The sequence below is a fragment of the Ixodes scapularis genome, unplaced genomic scaffold (genome assembly GCF_016920785.2).
Source record: "Ixodes scapularis isolate PalLabHiFi unplaced genomic scaffold, ASM1692078v2 PGA_scaffold5__190_contigs__length_132052651, whole genome shotgun sequence".
NCBI classification, from domain to species: Eukaryota; Metazoa; Arthropoda; class Arachnida; order Ixodida; family Ixodidae; genus Ixodes; species Ixodes scapularis.
The window spans coordinates 13,224,636-13,247,981 of record NW_024609880.1 but is presented as its reverse complement, the minus strand read 5'-3'; the positions used below and the strand labels follow the sequence as shown (position 1 = coordinate 13,247,981).

The 23,346-nt window shown below is 45.3% G+C and overlaps 1 protein-coding gene across 1 annotated transcript in view; it reads left to right on the top strand.

Moving 5' to 3' along the window:
• Positions 1-7,192: 7,192 nt before the first annotated feature.
• The window catches only part of LOC120838164 (protein timeless), a 56,169-nt gene continuing 40,015 nt past the window's right edge, over positions 7,193-23,346 (top strand). The window contains exons 1-8 of the mRNA XM_040207940.2: positions 7,193-7,333; positions 9,356-9,388; positions 10,097-10,263; positions 11,257-11,317; positions 11,458-11,511; positions 13,326-13,688; positions 14,218-14,537; positions 19,950-20,019. Coding sequence (XP_040063874.2) covers positions 7,193-7,333; positions 9,356-9,388; positions 10,097-10,263; positions 11,257-11,317; positions 11,458-11,511; positions 13,326-13,688; positions 14,218-14,537; positions 19,950-20,019 — 1,209 coding nt within the window. The remainder of the gene's footprint in view (positions 7,334-9,355; positions 9,389-10,096; positions 10,264-11,256; positions 11,318-11,457; positions 11,512-13,325; positions 13,689-14,217; positions 14,538-19,949; positions 20,020-23,346) is intronic.

Genomic DNA, 23,346 nt, shown 5'->3' with positions numbered 1-23,346 from the left:
GTGCAATCGCGCTCGTTTATTCTTAACCGAGGTCGAACGCGTCGTAGTGAAGCGAAACATAAAAACCTACACGAAACAAACGTGACAACGTCCGGTGAAGTACAACGAGCGGAGAAATGCCCACCTGTTTTCTTGAGACCAACGAAGGACTTCCACGCCACCAACAATTCGCAACATGAACCGCGTGCCTTTAAATCGCATTTTCCCTTCTTCAAATTGCGACCACCAGGCCGCGGCAGTCGTTGCACACTTGGACTGGCGGTGACTTCCGCCGTTCGCCTTCGCGTCTTTGCTGGGTGGCGTCGACTCCACTGGAATTGCCATGTTTCATTGTGCTTCTTATATCTACAGGGTGTTTCACGAAAAGTGGACAAATTCGATATTGCGAAAACTACGCGTCGCAACAAAAAAAAAAAAGCTTCTGTCGTTTGGTCTTGGGCCAGGGGCCTATTTAGGAAAATGATTAAAGTCCGGGATAAGTAGATCGTTAATTATTTTCGCGTAATTAACTTTTCTAATATTAGGTTTAAGGGCATGGTTTCAATTAGAAAATTGCTCAGCGCCATCGCAAAACACAACATCAACAAATTGCAGAACGATAGAAGGCACGCGAAACACTTTACGGCTTTCTGGAAAACTGCACAAACCCAAAACTTAAAAAAAAAATGACCGCATCTCCACGTGGTGAGTGATGTTGATTGGGGCGGAGGTCTGGTGGTGCTGATGATACTGAATTGTTCATAGGTAGTGCTGATGGTGCTGATTATTTTTTTATTGCTCATACATAGGTAGTGCTGAGTTCCGGGTTGCGTTTCGATTATATACGCATTTGTCCACAGCGCCCTCTCCTGTACATACGTTGAGCGGCTACATGCAACGTTTCATCCATAACATCCCCAGCTCTTGAGTTACACCACATCCCAGAGCCCCCAACTTGTCCCGCAGTCGTGGCCGAGTGGTTAAGGCGATGGACTAGAAATTCATTGGGGTCTCCCCGCACAGGTTCCAATCCTGTCGACTGCACAAACATATTTTTCTTTTTTTTTTAAGAAGACAGACAATGGATGTGAGCACGGACGCCGGACGGACAAGGCGAGACCCTAAGGAGCTTCGCCCCTAAAACCCGTCGAATTCGTGTGGTTCTTGAGAAAGCCGTAATATATATATATATATATATATATATATATATATATATATATATATATATATATATATATATATATATATTGTTACGGTGCTGGAAGGAGCGATGGGAACGGGCTGCCCTCCGAATGATAGTTTTAATTCAAAACTGCCCGTTGCAGCGCCTGTTTGCACGTGACCCTGCCGATGGCCTGTCGTTGTCTTCGTCGTCGTCTATGTATCATTATATATATATATATATATATAAATATATATATATATATATATATATATATATATATATATATATATATATATATATATATATATATATATATATATATATATATATATATATATACACATATATATATATATACGTTTCGGCCGGAGTCAGGCCGGAGTCAGGAAGGCCGGACTCCGGCCGAACCGTCGAAGAATAAACCGTCCGTTGGTGCTGTTTTCACCAAGAGTTCTTTTCTTCTCAGTTATATACCCACGCCTTCGCCCTCCCGCCACCACGCTCGTTATATATATATATATATATATATATATATATATATATATATATATATATATATATATATATATATATATATATATATATATATATATATATATGTGTGTGTGTGAGAGAGAGACAACAGCTACTCAAGTTTCCTAAAATTTCTACCATATTGCGAACTGGTTTTCTTTTTTTTTTTTTTGTTGTTGTAGCCATCCATGCGGCTTTTTTTTAAAGGAGGTGTTGATGCTATGCAGCTTTCCAAGAAACACTCGGCCCTACGGACAAGAGAACCGTTTTCGAGCCCAGTCACTGGGTTCCAGGCTAGTCTCTCCCCGGCGTCCCTGCTATCCCTAACCAAGTGGACTGTTTAAGGCGAGAACGAGAGTTTCGAGGGCGAGGAGGTATAGGGCTAAATTTCAGGAGATAGACACAGTATGTGCTGCCTGCCATAATGAGAGCGAGGCACTCGAGCACTTAGTATTGAAGTGCACGGAGGTTCGTCCTGCCCTCCCTGAAGGGGTAACGGATTTGGCCGGGGCCCTGGGTTTCACTGGCGACGACGGAAGGACGGTACAGAAAAGGATTACAGTGACAAAGAGACGATTAGAAGATTGGTGGAAATTATCTAGGGAAAATTGGGACTCCCTCCCGCGTGGCTCCGGCCCAAAGTCTCATATGGGTTTTAAAAGCGCACAAAAGACGAGGACAGAGTAAGAAGCACAAACGACGGACGAGCGCTCACTCGCAACTGATAGGTTTTATTGGAACATCAGAAAGCACAATCCCACCATCACCAAGGCAAAGGAACGAACGCGACTGACCTGTTCCCTGCCCCAACCCGAATAACTATTTTTGGTTATGCCTCAGAATGACTCTACACGGATTATATCTGGGAGGGGGGGGGGGGGGGGGGGGGGGCAGTTGTCATTGTTCGCAAAATTGCGTCGAGGGCCGTTCGGCGTTCTTCCGTTTCTTCGTTTCCCGTGAATGTGGAGCAGAAACGCTTGAATGGCAGGCAGGATGAAGGTTACAGAAAAAGGATACGCAGCATGCATAAGAAAAATTAAGAGGATACTTTAATGGGAGGCCGGAAAACTTCGAGTGCAAAACATAGGTGAAGAATCGCATGGAGCAGGTTTCCACAGTCCAAGAGCGTGGCAAAATATTTCTAAACTGACAGGGGACGCGAGAGTCGCAACAGCTGAATCATACACAGCAACATGGCTGCGACCTAGGATCGATTTTTGGAAAGGTGCATAGGCACTGAAAATTAAAGAAGCGCGGGTCTTCATGACTGTTAAGCATGTCCTTATCTCCCCCAAGTCAATGATATTGCGACATAATTAATAAAAATGCGAAACAGCGAACATCAAGCCACGCCTTGCGTGCGTTCGACTCTCAGTGATTGTAAAAAAAATAAGATAAAAAAAAAAGAGGTCAGCACAGCGAACAGTTTACCTTTTGTTTTGAACTAGAATTTCTGCCAAGGTTTGTTTTCTTTGTTTCGCTCACTCATTTCTTTGATTCCTTTAAGGCGAAAGCGTGTTCACTTATAACCAAACCATCTGACGCCGAAGACCCAGTAGCGCACTCCTCGTCACTATTATACACTGGAACGTTAAAAAAAAAAAAACATTCCGAAATGTTTAACGCGCTTTGTGAGGACCTTGCGGTTAGTACGCGGCTCGGAAATCTTCGAGACACGTGAATACTCCAGCACGTGTTGGCAGGGGCCTTAACGATCCCGTCAGCCTCGTAACATCGAGAACAACCAAAACAACGCAGAGAATGTATCGTTGTTTTTGCTTTCTCCGCCGAAATCCCGACGGGTTCCCATCTCGTGCTGCAGCGACTCTCCCCAAGAGGATTAGGGTTACGACACTGCCAGCCTGCAGTCGACATCACGCTGGGTCCGGCGATGTGGGTCGAGGAAGGAAGAGGGGGACGTCGGCTATAAAAGGAAAATGATCGGCTCCCCGTGCCCGCTGCGCAGAGAGACAGCCTTTCGAAAGAAAACGAGACGTTTAGTAAGGGCCGTGTGGGTCGTGATCGCCACTTGTTCTCACACCTTTAACTAATGGCAAAAAGGGAAGCGTACGATGCAAGCTTTGTCGCCGAGTATGCAATTTACATAATGCCCCTGCCTCGAGTTTTTTTGCGGAGGATATGGCCGGCCGATGGGCCTCCAGTGCTAAAGTTTCAGGACGCGATTTGCGCCGCAATGCGAGCGTTTAGGAAGGCACTCTGAGACTGGAAAACAAATTGTCGCGACGTGGCTCTGCCAGGAAACGAACGACGCCGCTACAGAATGTCTCGAGCAGTGGTGTTTGACGCCGCGGGTGACTCCGAGTGGTTGTGCTCATGTCATCATGACCAGTGTGCAAAACAAAAATGGCGGAAGTTAATGCCAGTATGCGATTTCATTATATATTTCGTTTTTCTTTTTTACAGCGAAGCACTCTATGTCTAGGTTCTGGCAGATCGTCTTTGGGGTCACACCGAGCATAGACCAACAATTTTGTGAAGCTAATGCTGCAGACGCGGGCGCCGCACACACCGGCGTCTGCAGCCCATGAAAAATCCCCCTATAAAAGATTCGAAGCAAATAACCAAAATAAAGCGTTGACAAACGCGCGTGCAATATGCCATTTGTTTTAAGCTTTTACTTTACAACAGTTGCTACTTCAGACGCCGGCGCCGCAGGCGCACGCCTTCCCCACGCACGGCGTCTCTCTCCCCCCTGACATTGCGCAATGCCGCGCGCTCTTCGGCGGCAAACCTTCCGAAGATCGCGCTACTGTCCTTGGCTGTGTTCCAAATCTTACCCAAATAGATCCGAGTTACTCCGGCAGATCGTATCACGTGACAGCACAGATTGAAAAACGCTGGACGCGGGTATGTTTTAGAACGCCACGGATACAAAACCCTTACCCTGAGTAAGATCGAGTAAATTTTGGAACACAGCCCTTATCAGTTGGACTTCAGATTTCACATGGGTCGCACCCGTGTTGTGCGTTCCGAAGAAGAGCAGCGGGAGTGCGAGGAGCGTCGGCGCGCCCAGAAGCGAGAATGGGCACACCGCCAATTTGAAACCGCCGTTGCCGCTGCTCCCTGCCCGACATAGCAAATCCCACCGGATCACCAGCTTCGCTGGACTTCCCTCTTCACAGGGTGGAAGAGCTTTCAATTTTTTTTTTTGTTTCGTTGTTTTTCGGCTTTGCGGTGACGGGTAGTAGAGCAGAGAGGCATAGCAGAGAGGATGGAGGACGCCGCCTTCTGGTTAGTGATGTGGGCCCGCCACTCCAATTGATACAAAAAAATCGGCGAATGGCGGCCGTGACAAAACGCTAAATTTCCTCGGGGGCGTGCCACGCGTCTTTGGGACGCGAATGAAGGCGACGCGGCGTTTTTCTACAAAACCGCTGCGTACCTCGAGTCAGTGCATTCCTTTCCTGCTTGCAATCTGCGTTCCCTTCTTCTAAACGTGACATTAAAGAATTGTGGCTCATGTGTATCAGTCTCTATCCCCATCAAATTGTTTTCTTTTTACGTTCGTTCACACTTTACCGAGCAGCAGCAAACGTGAACCGCCAAATTGAAGGACAGACGCACTTATGTTTTAATACCTTACTTCTAGCGATTACGTTTTGTGTTCCAGTTATCGAAGTCTTGTTTTCTGGTAAACCTTTGCTGTCCGCATCTAAACCTCGTGCATTCCGATAAGATTCACATGCCGTAATATAATAAAGTCACATTTCTTCGCCTGTATATTCCGAGGGAAGAGCAACGCAACAATTTCAAAATAACTCATTTGACAGTAATGAATTGCGAGTAACATCGCGCCTCGTGCAATTCCTGGTCTCAGGCAAATACGTCGAGACTGGTTATACACGAAGTCATCTCTGTTACGTCACGGTGCGGAGGTGGCGCGTCGGGTGCACTTCCGGTCTGAAGCTGTGGGCGGAAGCCCCCATGTGACACGTGTATTCCTGCGTTGTTTTGAAAGGAACCTGACAAAAAGCTATACATCCTCATCAAAACGCCGCGACTGGAGCTGTACCAAAAGAGTCGAGAAAGGATTGAAGATCAGTTTTTATGTGCTCGGTTCGTCCGATAACGTGAATATGTGCTGTGGAAATGAAAAACCAGACGGCCGTCGGACCACGATTGCTTGGGCGGGAAGCACTTTGGGTGGAATTTACGGATACTTGTGGTCATCAGGTTCATTTGTTTTGTTCCAACATGAATGCCGGAAAACCATCAAGTTTACCGACCACCTGCGGAATACGTTCAGTGCGTCTTCAAGTTCGAACGGCCGCCTGATCGTTCGAACAGTCTGCGCTTTCAAACGCTCGTGCTTGTCTGCTCTTTTAGACGATACCGGCCCGTAGACCAAATGTTTGCCCGGTACTTGCGATAACAAGTAAATGCAGACCTGAAAAGTCTTAAGCTTGAAGGTTGAAAAGCAAGCTCGATGTAAACAATAGATACAAGGAGATGTTGATCATTTTTACCAGTGGCCATCACCGACTTGTTATGCCTGATTCACTTGGTCCGATTCTGCTTGCGATTTTCAGTATCGATGTTGAACATCTCAGCTACGGTACACGCTGTTGTAACCCGAGCGACGTCATGACTGAAAATTGCGAGCGAAATCTCATCACTTGAAATAGGCTTTAGCGTACATTCTGCGGCGTCCACGCGAAATGAATCGCCGCATGTTCCATTATTTACGCGAAGATTTGCGGTGTAACGAGCCTCCGTAATTTCGCTTAGGCCGCTCAAGTAGTCAGGCATTGCTAGGGAGACGAAGAACCAACCATTCGAACGCAAAAAAAAAGGGCAGGGGCACTCACACCGACGCTTACAGCATCGCATTTCAATGGTTTGTTTATGGGCGACGGCGAGCTTCTTGCCCACACTCCATCGCGCACTTGCGGCGCCGGTGGCGTCCGCTAGGTGCGCTCTGGTTTGTTTGTAAAAATGAGTTGGTGTATAACGAAGTCGGTTATAACCGAATACCGGCTACAGCGAAGCGATCACGATTTCCCATTCCCTTTTGCACTTCACTATAACCGAAGTCGGTTGTAACGAAATTGCGGATATAGCGAAGTGATTTTTGATTCCTGTTGACTTCGTTATAACCGGTCTCGACATACCACCTTCTCTCCCCCTTTCCTGTAAGCGTCATCACCAGTAAATCCACGCAGCGCCAACTAGGTCGCGCCACCGTCGTCGACCGCGTCTTAAGGCTCTGTAGCACTCCGACAAGAATAGCAAACGCGGCGCAGCGCAGCGACCGCGGACGCTGATTGGTCGCGGATATCGAGTTCCTGCTCGCCGGCCAATGAAACGCGCGTTCTGCGCTACGCTGCGTTCGCTTCGCTTAACATCGGAGTATAACAGAGCCTTTACAGCGTCTTACGACAAACGCGACGCTAAGACGGATGTGTGTGTCACTCGGCAGCGGGTCGGGGATCCCCTAAAGATGACGTCTCCCTGAACCCCTTCTGTCGCAGGGTGTTGCTCCGCCTGACGACGCCCGTCGAGTGCCTGATCCCCATGGACCTGGCGCTGCAGAGCAAGGCGAGCAAGGACACCATCCGGGAACTGCACGGACTCCTCATTGAGACCAAGCGCTCGTTCCTCGACGTCCGCTCCACGGAGACCATCATGAAAGCACTGAGGGCCAAGATGAAGAGCGTGAGCTGAAACCCCTTGCACTGTGCCCGTCGCTCCGCTTACGCCTTCGACGGGGGATCTTAACCGCATGCTTACGGAACTTTGAGCCTCGATTGTAGAGGTGAACGGAGTCAGATATCATCTGCTAACGCCATGCTTTGAGCCTTCGGCCATTCAGTCCCCAAGTCTTCTGCCAGTCGAAGATACCACGTATAAAGTCATCGGGTAGTGTAAACCTACAAACCATTATTTTCGTGTTTAGAAACCTAAGCCGTCTATTGTTTTCCTGGCGACTTTTGATTTCTCCCTTTCGGCAGGCCCTACGAAAGCCTGCTCGTTCGCAATTTAGAGAAACTTTAATGTCGCAGAAAAGAAAAAGCTGAATATTTAGCACGGTCCTTCCGTGCTAACCAACAGACGCGAAGTGTTCGGCCGGTCGTCTTGCGGCCGCGTTAAAAGTGCCCATTAAATATCTCTCTAAGCGAATCTTCAGCGAAGCACCAAGAGAACTGTCGGTGAAATAATTCGTGGATGTTTCAATAAGGAGCCGTGGCATAGCGGGGATTGTTTTTCCTCGCGGGGATGCAAAATGCAACAGATGCTTCTTCCGTCACTTTAACAGGAAAAGTCTCTACCTTGTTAACTCGTCCCACCGGCTACAGACAAAAGATACCGGGGCCGTCCGCACTAGATCTCGTGCCTCGAACCTGACACGTGACCGAACCACCGAAGTAGACCGGAATTGAGTAGCGCCTTAGAGACCCGGAACTAAATCAGACGCCCCAAGCTTAAGCTGCGAGTCGGAAAGAAGAAAGCGTATTTATTTATACGAAAGTAATAGAAACTACGAAGTGTCTTCTGACACAGAAGTAATAACCCGGCGTGGCAACCAAAAAACTATAAATATTTTTGAGGCGTTCTATATGGCACGTGCGTCAGTTTACCATCAATTACATTGTTTAAGAACTAGATGTCATATCTAGGTCGATGTGAAGTGATTGGTTCACAAAATTGGTTTGGTAGTACGTGTTGTCGCCGGTTCGTGTTCTTTCCAATAAAGCTCCGTCGTAAATCAGCGTCTGCTGACTACGTTTCTTGGACGTGTACCTCACCCCTTCGCTCTATTTTTATTTACATAAGACTCCTCCGAACGCAGCAATAGCGGTTTAGCTAATGCTGCGTTCGGAGGAACGCAGCATTAGCTAAACTAAGGAACTTTCATAACTGTCTGTGTTAATACTGGGCTACAAACGTTTGCGTTTAAAACGAAAATGTGATCCTGAACCCGGTTATATATTCTGTTTAACTTCAAATCCTTTCACAAAATTATTCAGACGAAACTACAGACAAAAGCATCGTTATATTGTTTATTAATCATGGTATATACACGCGACGAATAGGTTTTCATTTACAATGAATTCACTAAAGCTCATTTTTTTGTAACCAAGACTTCGCCTGTGTTATTCACTCTGTGATTATGTAATTACGTTTTGACGATCTTCTGAACGACCCTGCTTAACCATCCTGGAAAGTAAAAAATAAACAAGTTTGTGAACAAAGCGAACTCACAGAAGTCGCAGTATTTGTCAGCCAGCACACCAGTCATACTTCGTGCCGAACGTTAGGTCCCTATGTTTTCGTTCAACTTGTTTCTTCTCAATTTTGAATTGTTATAACAACCTTACCTTCAGTGACGTTCTTGGCCCGCTAAAAAAAAAAAAATTCATTATTTGAAATGAAAACTAATTGTATTAACATGGTGGGTTTTGACTCCACGGATTTAATCAGCTTTCCAGGAAAAATTCTAGCTATATTTAAAAATTGCATCGGTTTGCAAATTAAAAGAATGTAACAGCCCTTTCTGAAATGTATATTTAGATACGTAATTTATTGCGAACAACAAGCTTAATTTTGTGATAGTACCGGTTGATACTTCGTAAGCAGAATATTTGGGAGAACAAACACCGCGTTTTCCGCGTCAATGCGATTCTTTTTTCCTAATTTACTCTTCTTCTTTCTTCCAACTTTGTCTCAAACGCACAGGTTCGCTTAGTGGAGAAGCTTGGAAAGCTATGGGTTAGTAGAGCACGCTTAATTTTTTCTCTCTTAAAATGTGTCAGTGTTAAAAAAAAAGTTTGCGGTTTGGTATGGCACGTGTACTATAAATTGTTACAAACTACTCGGTTACGTAATCTGAAGGAGCCGAGTAAATACCAGCACTATGCAAGATCAGCACTGAGTAATACTCGTGCAACTTTTCTAGGAAAGAAGAACATGTGTTGTTTCCTTCATCCGAACATCATTTAAACGTGCTTATGTTGCATCACTTCTCCGTAAAATTAATGGTTTGAATTGCCACTACCTTCGCGGGCTTAAGGATAATTACATAAACGTGATAAAAAAAACGCAAAGTTGTGTCTTGCTCGCATTTTCATCGTATTGATATAAGTATCAACTATATTCAAGTAGACAAAAAAAATTTTTATAATGTGTATATATATATAGATGTATATATATACACTATACACGAACTTAGCATTGATCTCACTAATTCGGGACTGTTTTAACATATAATATTAAACGCAAAGTGTCAGTGTAGGATTGTGACGGCATCGACACTTTATCAGCAAAGGCGTCCGGGAGTCCTTGGTAACTTTAACGCGCGTGAGGCATGTGAATGTGCTGTAGGGATACACGCTTCAGATCTACATTACAGTGTAGCAATATGGACAGCTGTACGGGTGTAAAAACGGGATGCGTGTCTTTGTCTTACTTTTCGGACAGGATCAGGAACCGTCCGAGCTAACAGAAAATGACCTGGAAGGGCTGAGTAACTGCCTTGTGTTGTTACGGAACCTGCTGCATGTCCCTGACAAAAGCGAATCCGCAAAGTTTGGCATCAGCGAGAACACGTACGATGACTGGCTGAGCGTGCACAACAAACTCATCTGGTAAGCGTTTGGAGCGTTCCTTTGTATTGTGTTCAACCCCTATGCTGTGCGAAGTTCTCTGACCCTGCTACTAAGAAAAATAAAAACAGCGCAAACATGAACACAAGGACAAATAGAAGACAGACCAACACGGAACAGGGTCTTCTACTCGTAAATGTAGAAGGCACTCGTAGAAGAAGTGGAAGTGGTAAAATACATAGAAGTAGTAGAAGTAAAAGTAAAGCTAAAAGACACATAGAAGTAGAAGACACGGACAAACTCAGTATCTTCTGCTTGTCCTTGTACTCATTTTTGCGCTACTTTTATTTCTGTGATCATGCACCGAATCACCCATCTTTACCCCTTACGACCGTGGTAGTCACTGTCTGTAGGATACAGCACTTTTTTTTACAAAAAAAAAACTCTAACGTTGTCAATGCCTTGCATTTTCCACACTACAGTCCGCCCACCCGCTGCGTAGTCTGCACTCGGTACATAGTTCGCATACGTTGCAACATTGAAAAATATCTGCTTTATAAGCGTCCAAACAATCTAAAAATAAATCGTTGTATAGTCCGCGTCTGTAAATGTTCCGAACACCACATTATTCATAACATTAAACGTGTATATAGTCCGCGGACTATAATAGCCCAAAAGCTACGATATATACATAATCAAGTGACTGAATCTTAGATTAGACAAAAACATGTGCGCGATAGAAAAGGAGTAAAAATGGATCGACTCTTTAAGGGAAATATTTATCATCCAAAATAATATCTCACGGGATGAACGCCTTTAATGAGAAGAACCTTATTAGATTTTCCGGATGTGCCCTAATGCAGGTTTTCCTCAACAACACTCGCCTAACCGACTTATCTTATGGTGACGCGACGTTTCAAGGTCAAGGACAACTCTGTCTCTTCAGCATACCTGTCATTTGATAAGGGCTAGAGCAGTCTTATTGGACCTTGAAACAGTCCGTTCTTTCAGTAATGGTAATCTTCTCTCTCCAAGGAACCTCTTCGTACATGGTCTTGACGGTGTTCTCATCCTTATGCTGAATAGCGAGTACAAGGTGCGTGCTGGCTTCACTGTCTAAACTAGATTTTAATGTTTACCTCACAATTTATACTTGGTAAACAAGTCACCATAAACCATCTGAACATTTTTTGGCTGCCTTTAATTTTATCGGTGCAATTCTTCGTCCTCGTGCAGGTTAACTGGGCCGTCGTGGCTGTTCAGATCATCGCACTTCTATATAAAGATCAGGTAGGGCTTTATTTCTTTTTTTTTTTTTGCGGGTTGTGCTTTGTGCTTGCGTATGGATTTCAAGATAATTTTAATAGACCGATCTCACCAGCCAGTTTGACTACGCCACCACTGCCGCAATGTATCGATGGAACTTTAGTCTTTCTGCACGCGCTATAACCTTGCTGGAGCTCTGCGCGTGTGGAGCAGGAGACGGCACGAAGCCCTCGCATGCACGGCCGTCTGTCTCCCGTGAACTAAATGTTATGGTGGCGTCACGCATGCGCCGAACGCTTGGTGAGACCGGTCTATTGAAATCGAACATTCCTCGCCATTTTGGTATTTAAGTTTCAGCTGAATTATCCCAAACACACCGACGATAGCTTTTTTCCTAAGGAAACGTCCCGCGAATTCAGCTCTTCCTTGAAATGGCGCTTGTTGCTTTAAGTGTAGACAACTTAAATTAAATTGATGAGTATTGGAGTAATAATAACCCCCCCCCCCCCCGAAAAAAAAAGGACTATTGCTTTTTCCTATGATATCACTTCAAAACACATTACTTTGCGGTAAGTTATAAATACCAACTTAGTGATGTATAAATTTTTAGCTGATGCTGACAAAGATACATTCCATTTAAGAATGATTGGACAATATGTAACGGTACCGTGAACAAGAATACGAAAACATTTGCCATCACTGCGGTTGTTATAGTCCTTTGCAGGTAAAGAAACCAAAACAATCCCCTCCCGTAGAGCCCTCTACTCTTTACTTTATAGCAAAGCCATAGCTGGAAAAGGAGACGAGTTCCCCGTCGCCTCCTGTTCAGCGATTGCTTTTCTAGAAAGTAAAGTGTAGGGCTTTGCGGGAGCGGCTTCTCCTGATTTCTTAACCTAAACCAGGCCATAGTGTCGTAATCGCTTGTCATTTTGTAGCAAAAAAAAAAAAAAAAGTGCATTGGTTTATTTCGGCGCGTCGATTATAAAATAAACATCCATTTGACGCTCTAACCCTTCTAATGTAGCATCGGAGTGTCCAACTCCGAGAATACCGTTCTCAATATCAAACCAGTAAAGATATATTGAACAGAGCACGATAGGCGCTCCAGCCATCATGGAAACAACGCTGCTGGCTCAAAGCATAAAACGCTATGTGTGCGTCCGAAACGGTCCCAAGTGTTTAAGAGGTCCCGAGTGACGCCCAGAAAACACACCCGCACGCAGCGTCGTATGGCCGAGTCCCCCTTGGCGAACATGCAACCAACTCTTCTCCTAGATACGTCAAGAACAGGTTTCTGGTTCAGTATCACCATCCGGAAGCAGACGACCATTTCTGCCAACAGGTGTCGCCTCTTGAGACAAGAGTGACCTACAGAGATTTTAGTTTCCAAATGCTCTATCGGAGTCACGTGGTTGATGAGCCGCGTCAGCAACACGAGCTGCGAGGACTTGACGAAAGCGTTCGTCGTCTCCAAGCGTTGCAGCCTTTCCGTTTTCGCCAGCCGACAGCTCAGCGCAGGCGCACTTTTTATTTATTCATGCATTTACTTTACCCTCAGGGAAACGGACAGAGTTCCGATTAGCCGATGCAGGAGGCGTCTGCCATTGAACTGCAAAACACTCCCTAGTGTGTAAGCTTCTCTCTCCTTCAAATCTAGGCTTTTTATAGTGACCTCGGGAACAACCAGCTGTTATTCTCGTGTCCGCGAACACAGTTGGTTGGATGCCCGCCCAGTGGGGCCCGGTACTGGGGCAACGCGCGTGACAGGCCGCGAACCGGCTTTGGCGTCGCAGACCGCACCTCGCTCTTGTGAACCCTGCCTGGAACGCTGCCCACAGGATGTGGGCAGTCTGCAGCACCTCATCTCCAACTCAACGTCGACGTCCGAGAGCTCGGAGGACGACATCGAGAGCAACACGTCCAAGCACTCGATGCACCACACGAGCAGCAACGACTCTGTGCAGCAGCAGTCCCTGAACAAACTCGTCGGCGGCACCGCAGTCAATAGCTCGGGTCCCCCGTCCACGGCTGGAGACTCCGGCTACTGCCAGTCGGACTTCACCAGCTGTTCCAACAACAGCCGAATGTCGGGCCGGGACAAGGGAGACCCGACTAGGGAACTGTCCACGTCCAGCGCCAGCGCCGACAACCTGACGTCATCGTCAAACGGCCAGTCCTCCTCGTCTGACGAGGATAATCAGGTCAGTGATTGAATTTTCTCTTAAGCATTTCGAAACCGTAAATAATAATCCGCTCGCTTTTAAGCAAAGCGTGCTAAAAACCAACCACTGTGATCTCCAAGACGATTTTATAGCTAGTTAAAGGACGTTATGGTCACTAAAAACATAAGTGAAACGTAATTCACTGTTTTGACCGTGATATATTACTGGCCATTCGAAACAGAGGGCTGCCATTTTATTGTCTTGCCAGAAGCAACCAATCAATGAGTGAAATAGCCCATTCAGTAAACCTTGCGAGTGCTTTCAACTGGGATATTCCCGACTGAAATGAGAGTTCCTTTTCTAGTCTGTCTCGCCTAATTTAAAAACGCATTCCAGCCTAGCACAAATCATGCTGGTGCTGTTTGTGTTGCGCTATCGTAACTTCAACAGGCGGAAAACTCGAAGTGTTTCAGCGTTTGGGCAATCTCCTCGACCCAGTGGCTCAAAAAGCTCAAACACGGACCTCGTGAAGCTTGCACGGTTCTCAAACTCGGTATTGCACGGGCAGGTCAAGGAGCACATCAAGGACCCCCACCACAAGGCTTCTGCCAAGCACAGGGCCATGCACTCTGCCGACAGCCCCTCTGGTAGCGACTCCTCCAACGAGGACGAGTTACTGGCACGTTCCAAACAACGAAGCCTTGTGGCCATGTCTCGCAAGAGCAAGAGCCAGCTCAAAGGCGGCAAATGCACGCCCTCTGTGTGCCTAGAAGCCGCAGTGTCCTCGCTGGAGTTCCGGTCAACTCTCAGAGACCCGGTTTGGGACCGCAAAAAGACCCTCGTCCTCCTGGACGTGTCTGCGCACGTGCCGTCAAACGATGACATCAGGTAACTGGCCGGGACCACCCTGTTCTCAACATAGAGCCCACGGCCGACCCGCCCATCACCCCTATAGCCGTATATCTGATGTCCTACATTTTCCAACTACCGTAGACAAGATTCTACCTTCGTCCATGAACATACCCTGGTACGTGATACGGAATTGAGATTGCCCACGTCTAAGGCAGCGAAAGCCCGCGCGCACCACTAGTCGCTGAAGGTTCAGTCCAAGCTGTAATGGTTTCGGCGTGCCGGTTCTAGCCTTGTGAAGGTGCATTAGCTGCTTTACTTCTGAGTGGAATTACTGGATGTTCCGTTGTTTACAAGTAGTTTTAGCGAGGCTACCTCTGGTGAGAGAGTCATTCGGAGTCACATATTAACGACGAAACAGTGTGGTAGGAAAATTAGAGATGAACTTGAGGACCCTCTTCACTAGGTGTACACCAACAGTAAACGTTGCAAGACGAATGTCCTGTATACATAAAATTCTTAAGGATGCAATGCGATACATCGCATAATCAAAATAATTTGAAATAACTTCGAAATCAAGCATTTTATTATTCTGATCATCATTACAAGTTACGAAGGGCTCAGTAAAAACTTCAAATCTGAAGATTACCACATGATGCGTTATAAAATGTTTATAGTGCTCAGTTGGATGAGGCGCCATCATCAGTGTCTAATATGTCCCTCTGAATTTTAACTATTTTTCACGGCTCCACGCTCTCATTTAAGCCTTAAAAAAACTCACCCACCCCACTTTTTTAAGAAAGTCAGTGGATGCTTTGCTTGCACTAAATGTTTGCATTCTCTCCGTCTCTTTCGTGTTGCTGTTTTTTCTTTGAAAGTTCTGTTCCAGGTGGTACTTTGCACGAAAATTGAAGTAGGTATCTCTGTGGTCATCTCTTGTTGCCGTTCTTTCTCTACTGCCGGTGACCGTCTCACACACGTGTCCACGTCCGTCAATCTTACAATGACTTTCGCCTTGTGACTTGACACTTGCCAGACCGCTGCCTGTGTTCTTGTTGAAGAGATTTTCAGATCGAGGACGGCCTTCCAACCGACGTGCTCTTGGACCGCCGCGGCGGACTCGTGTGGACGCTAGTTGTGGTGGAAGAGTTCGAAGGGCGAACGGTAACCTTATCTACGGGGGGCCCCTAGTCATTTCATTTGTAGCCTACAGGGGTCATCGGAGGTAATCTATCCTCCGTCACGCCACAGTTTTTATAAAACCTTAAAACATTAACACCTGGTTTTGTTCTTTTCGTACTACTGCCTAATTGAAAAAAAAAAAAATCCCTCACTTTGGCCCCCCGTAGTGCAACTTCCTACCTGATTATTTTCTTTAAGCTTAACTCAGGAAGTTTTGTATTTTTGCTTCTGCCTACTCTCAGACGTAACATGAGCATCTCCGCTCGCTCGTGTTTCCTCCAGTTCACACGGCAGTCCAGGGGTGCGTTAGTATATAGAAATCCAGCGATGTCGCTCGGTCATTGGGAGCTTCTGCGTACTTCATCAGGGTTACACTTTTAACGCGCAAAAAATGAAGCAGAGGATAGAAGTTCAAATTGGTTCTGACCAGGATCTTCAACAGAGAGTACGACTTAAAGATACGAACTTCCACCAAGAAAACACTCGCAAGCACTGAATTCCAAGCATTCTGAGAGTAACATAATACCGTACGAAATACAAAGTTCCCTGTTTTCGCGTAGGCATTCGAGGCAAAAGTGAAACACCTGCAGAACCCGTGAGGTTGTACGCAGAGTACGGCTCCCAGCGCGACTAGCAAGTGACGGAGCGCAGAGTCGCTGAATTTCTGTTGGATTAACGCGCCCCGGGGCACCATTCAACACCGGCCAATGTTGGGATCGCACATCTAGGACACCCTACCCTTCCCTACTAAGCCACTCTCTCCTCACCCATTGCTTATGGAGACTGCCGAGTGAGAGTTATGATCTGCTGCAGCGGTGCAATCTCGGACACTCACGTTTCCCGTATCCTAGAGCCCAAAGCTGGTCCTTTAATGTAAACTCGTCTGCGTGTTGTCGTCGTTGATGGGAACGATTTCGGTTAAAGATGGCATCGCTTCAGCCTATCACAGATCTCACTTAGCAGTCGAGCGAGGAGAGAGGTTATAGTTTGGAAAGGTATCCTGGCCATTATTCGCTGCTTCCTTAACGGCAGCGGTTCTTGTGTTGTTCACGTATCGATGTATTATATTTTTCTGCTTCATGAATGAAATGATGATTAGTGGTTTGAACCTACTTCAGAACTACTTTATATAACACGTCCCCACTGGAAAGCCACAAATCTTTCAGATCCCTCCATAATCAACCTGTCTGTACCTACAGAACTTCAATACTGCCAGTTTTTTTGTTTTGTTTTTAATATACATGTTTTTACGGACAGCAGTCTAACATACAGCAAAAACAGTAACATCATTAAAATATTCTGGCGGGCTAGTTGTACAAAAACAGTAACATCAATCTATTCAATCAAATCAGAAATAGGACAACCTCTTTTATTGTCGCCAGAGCACGATTCAATACGCGCAGTATTATACCACCCAGAGCGCTTTGATGCTGGTGCGGCAGGTATGCGTAAAACCGAACACCGAATACGCCCGCGTAACGTGGGCCGCCGTAACGAGCTCACTGCAGGCGAGCTCGTCGCGAGGGCTCTAATAATAGACGGTTTCTCCTCGCTGAACTGACGTCCATGAACGCCACGTGCGCACTTCTGCTTCTTTTGTGCTTTAACCGAAAGGTGGCATACATTAAGTACGACTTACGTGAGGTATCTGTCACGTGCCTTTTATGAGGGCAGCTCCTTTCTATGAGAAACTCTGTTACGGCCGCAGGCTTACGGCGGTCATCGTAACTATGCAAGCTCCTTTTGTCCTTAAAACAATCAATGAAAGTAGACATAGAACTTTGCCAAGCTCATTACACGGTCGGACTATATGGAGAAAAAACCTCAGAGTCATAAAAACGAAAAGCAATATTTTCATCTGGTTTATTCCTGGTTGTTAATAAGTCATCTGACTTTTTTTTTTCTGTCGTTAATAAGCGGGACTTAGCAAAGCAAGTAATATTTGACTCTAAAAAGAGTTGGCTCAGAACCTTTAAAGTCGATGTTATGCGAGTTCTGAAGTGCATGTCTTAGTGGTTTTGATGAACGGACGGTTAACGAAAACTGGATGACTTTACGGGATAAAATGTTAGAAGCTCAAACAGCATGTGTGCCTACTTTAGTAATCGTCCCTAGCTTGCACAAACCTTCATTTACAACCAAACTTAAAATATGTATACCGAAAAAGAAGCGCCTGTACAGACGTGCCCTTCACTCTGAAAAGCCAAGTGATTGGACCGTTAATAAAGATCACTCTGTGTTTTGCAAAAAATAAAAATAAAAACCGCCCAACAGTGCTTTTTCGATGAAAGTGTTTCAAATGTGTTATGACGCGATACAAAAAAAAAAGTTTGAAAGGTTATCAACCCTAAACCTTCACCAGTGTTGCGTAGTGTTTTTTTTTCTTTTGCTTTGTGATTATGGGTCTTTTGTTGGTCTCCGTCAATTAGATGCTAGGTTTAACACATCTTTAGCAGTCTTCACCGAGATGTATTTAACCAAGTAATATCGCGGCACTAAAGCTGCCAAGTAATATCGCGGAACTAAAGCTGCCAGTTTCATCGCTAAGAACTATTCTCGTACTTGAGGCGCGACAAACACAAAACTTTCTCTCAACCTCTCGCCCCTTATCTGTCGAAGACGCAATGCTCGCATGTCTTTCTTTCACAAGCTCGATCACGGCTCATCTCATTTTAGTCAAGCGTACATACGTTTCATCTCGCGTCGGCCGTCCCTTCAAAGTACGTCCCATCTTTGCCCACACCAACCTGTTAAAAAACTCTCCACTTCTCCTCACCATCTCCGAATGGAACAGACTACCCAGCGATATTGTGTCGATCATCTCGGCCCAAATGTTCACCACTTCAATAGCTAAAGTATAAAAAGGTATAGTGGTCTCTCATTGTTAAGAAGGTTGTTTATGTGTGCATTTTTGGTTTCTTTGTTTTTTTATCTGCCAACAGTATTTTCTTTGTTTTTTTTGTTTTTTTTTTTACTTTCATAGATTATTAGTAATTGTGCTTATGACCCCCCCCCTTATGTAATGACCGAAAGGGTATTTAGGGTAAATAAATAAATACATAAATATGTAACCTAACCAGATAAACCAGATGAAAAGGTAATGGGATAGAATTAATTATAAGAACATCACCATGTTTCCGCATCTGCTTCACGAGTGAAAACTTCAGCGGACCCGTACGTTTCACACGCGTGCTTTAAGTCTTCCTAAAATTGACTAATTTGTGGGTTTTGATGACACTCAGCAAGCTCTTAATTAGAACCATATGTTTATTTTTACAACATTTTTGTTAAGTATCTATTCGATTATAATTTTTACTTGTAATCCCTGAAGTCCGCCGTAGCTGGCAGTTTGTTCCATAAGATTTTTTTTAACCCTCAATTAAGGTGAGACTTTTTCTACAAAATCACCACCTCAATTGATAGGAATTTTTGACTCTTAATTGAAACTTCCATATAAAGACTTCTGTCATAAAAATATAATAAACGTGCGCGATTTTTCTTTTTTCTACAAAATATAATTAACACATATAAGCGCGTAGCGAGTACTTTAACTGGATTTTGTCTCCATGGCCTTCCTCGAAAGGCCAAATCTCTTTCGTTCAATTCGAAGCGTACCTAAATAAATACCTGCCAAGTCAGTGCCACATCCTGAAGTCCAATGCGATGAGGTCGCTAGTATGAATAAACCGCTCTTACGTTATGGGTCTTAAAGTGAAAAAATATTCCCAAGATCAGAGCAAAACGTTCATCGCACATGCTTGACTAAAACGAAACACACATTTCACATTCTATTTTCTACTCACACGAACGATTCGCGCACCTTAACCATTTCAGGTCTTGCTCTTAGTTTTATTTCATCTCAAAAGAATTATGTTGAATAAGCACACTCAGGCAAGCGCCACCAAAAAAGTTTTCGTATTTCTTTTTACCTTATTTTATATTTATGTTATTTTCGGGGTGTGTTTAATCGAAATTTTGGGGAAATCGGTAGATTTCTTGAGAGTCGCTAGGCTGGAAGGTTCATGGAAGACTGGTTGGCTTGGTACTGTGCATATGATGTTGTTTTATTTCGCGCGTGCTATTCTCGTGCATTTTAGCAACAGAAATATGCCACGGGATTCCAGATCCAACCAGCGGGAGACGTGCAGTGTTGCCCGTGACGATTCACGCGAAGTATTCGCCATGGCATGCCTTATTTCGTTCAGAATATGCCTCGGGACAACCTGATGAACGTCTCTTCCTTCCCATCCCCTCTCCCTCTCTCTTTAGCAACATCCTCCAGAGCTTCACCATCAGTTTCTTGCACAGCGGCTTCGGAGCTTTGGTCGTCGAGCTTATGGTGAGTTCCGCCGCTCTTTTTCGGAGGTTTGCTTTCCCGAAGGGACCACGAAATGCAGCATGGTCTCATTTTCACCATGTGTGGCCTAATAACTACTAAGAGATATAGCTCCACAAATTACATTCACTTCGGAAAGACGGCATTCAGCATAATGGCGAATCGACTAAATAAATGTACATTCACGCTATCGCAGGAGACATAAAAACCTGGAACATCCGGATTTCACGAGTAAATCTGAATGCATCAAACAGGTAGACTAAGATAACAATCAGATGCCCCTTTGTCTATTCCGAAACCCTATCTGAAATCAGGAACCGCCCTCAAATCGCCACGAGTAGAACTGAAGGGTTGCGTGTCCTAGACCAACACACCGCTCTGACGTCAGGTTGCTGCGGTGGTGCTGCTGTAGGCACGGCGCATGCGCAGTCAATTCACGCGATCCTGTTTTCCGCGCACGCGCGGTGTGCCAACACATGGTGTGGGATCACTTGTTTGTAAACAGCGGGTTGGTCTATACGCTGTTCACACAGCGATAAACTTGGGCACTGTTTACGCAGTTTTTGCTCACAATATATGGGATGTTTCACAACACGCGGATGGAATTGCTTCTGCAAAAAGTACGCTTCGCACAGAAAAAAAAGTTGATGGCATATTTGTCCCTGCCCAAGGGCTACTTGGGAAAGTGTATACCGTTCGGTGTACTTATAATTTCTTAGTTACTTTTGAGTAATGATCCTTTAAAGGCGTGATTTCAATTACAAACTATGTAAGCATCTACGAAAAACACCCTATCATCGCGCCTCACCAAACAAAAAAAGAAAAAAAAAAGCACGTGCAGAAGTTTATGGTGTTTCGAAGACGCGCAAAATGTGGACGCGTTCCCAGGTTTCGGTGTCCTATCAGTGCGCATCTTCGTGCCAGCAGCTCTGCACCCCATGGAAGAGGCGCGCAACCACGCCTCTCTCGTGGGAGAAAAGAAAAGGTGGCGCTCGCCGATATATTGAAACCATGTGCTGTTCGAGTGACATTGCAAGAATAAGCTTTGTTCTCCGGTTCATCTCCGTCCTGCAAAAATTGAGTGGCGGTGCAAGTTAGTTGCGCGCTTTGGTTACGAGAGAGCAGGACCTCTGATGCACAGAGGCTTTTTGATTGGGAACCAAAACCTAGAAACGCGCCCCCATTCAGTGTTAATTCGGGACGCCATAAAATGCTGCGGGTATGTAAGAGCTTTGTAAAGATTGCTGATTTAGTAGTTTTCGAGGATGCCCATAAATAGTCTAATAATGCCCATACCTTTAGGTTAACTAATCAAAAAGGTAATTGCTGAAAATGAATCGAGGAACTAATAATACTAAACGTTCTTACTTTTTTCTAGCTAGGATCTTTGGAAAAGACTAATAGGACGTCAACCTTTTTTTTTTTTTTTTCGTGCGATGCGTACTTTTTTCGGGAGTGATTAGAGTTTATTTTTGTTTGTTTGTTTTTTCACAGCAAAAATAAATTACGCACCGCCGAACGCTCATGCTTTGCCCAAAGGCAGCGCTAAAGATGCGAACCACATGCCAAAGTTTCAGTGCGAATCAATATTTGATTTAAGAGTTATCAGTTATTTTCTGAAATTTTCGATGGGAAAATGGGGCCCATACTGTCCCGTTTTCGTGTTTCTGTCGCCCATAGAGCTCCGTGTATTCGACCGCACCGACGACCAGCATTTTCCCATTCAAATTTGCAGAAAATGACATAAGTTTTGATTCAAATATCGGTTCGTGCTGAAACTGTGGAATTTGGTACGAACCTCCAGCACTAACTTTGGACGGAAAAAGGGCGTTTGGAAGATGGATAGTTTATTTTTGCGGTGAAAGAAATCCTGTTTTTGTTTTCGGGGACACCCTGGGTAGCAACACTTACAAAAAATTAGTGGCAGTACACAGGTCGTACCTGACACAATCTTCATCACCTATGTGTAACACTGTTTTTCGGTCAGAAATCTCAACGCAATCGTTCATGAACATACCGAAATTCATTCCGCGACCTCCGAAAAAAATGCCATTGGTTGTCGCCAAGGTCCCAGGTGTGCTTGCGCGAGCCAATGGAAGTGAGCACGCGAGGAAGCCTTGACGCGGCGGTTACACTGTGCACGGACGTGACGTCATGTGGCCACGCCTATGATGACGTTATTAATCGCGCGATTAATGACGTAAATAGTCAAGTTACTTACGAAGTTCAAGGACACGTGGCCTGATGGCGTCTTCTTCTCAATTTTTTCACCTCTTCCGCTTTTACCAATAAGCCGTCGCCAAGTTGTATTCTACGTCAAGATTAAGCTGGCGACCGAACTCGCGTGTATGACCTGACGAAGGCACATTTTGTAGGAACGACAGCCACTAAATGGGCCGCGTTTCGGGGTCTGTTGCTTAAACTCCTGGCAGTTATCTGAAGGTCTGTCTGGAATCGCAGAAAACACGTTTCCGTCCTCCTCAAATGTCCTCGACGAAGTAAATACATTCTGTCTGAGCTTCTTCACAGCGTACCGAAACTCGGGGTCACACTGCTCATACGTCATAAAGTCAGCCTGCAAGCGGGAGTCACCGCAATGTCCGTGGTTCGAATACCGAGTGCCAAGTTTCTACTCGAACTGACTGCCACGTGGCATTCGAGGTACTGATCTCGATGTGACTCGCGTTCGAATCTGTATGCAGACTGTCTTTTCTGTGAGGTACAAGTAGTGTGACCCCGGCTTAATTATTTCTTTTTGCCGGTTGGGGTGACGCTCGCCCTGCAGTGAACAACGAAGTGGCGGCTCTGGGCGTAGCGCATTCTGCTCTCTTAGTACAGACATGCCATTTTGAACTTGAGGCTGTTTCACACATTTTCGTTTGAGTGTGCCACGGTCGTTATGTTCCTACGTATCCGCTTGCCACATTGGCGCCATCTATGGGGTAGCACTGGCAAAACTTCCGAATATATTTTCATAATTATTTCACGCATCATTCTCTCGACGTGGATAGTTCTGACCAGGTTATAAGCGACGATTTTTTGTAAATTGTGCAGAAATTTGATCACGAAAATAGCGCGAACCTTCAGTCTAGTTAGATGCCGGCCAAAGGTACTCCAGGGCTACTCGACAGATGGTGCCAGTGTGGCGGTTCACAAGTGGACACAAAAAAGTGAGATAAACGTTCCTACCTACCTACCAAGTGGACACAGCGTATGGGAGCTCACTCAAGCGCAAATGTGTGGACCAGTCTCAAAGGTCGACGTACGATCTCCTGTTTTCTGCAGGGAAGATAACACCCTTAGCGCCTTCCCCTCTAAAACTGCGAGGGC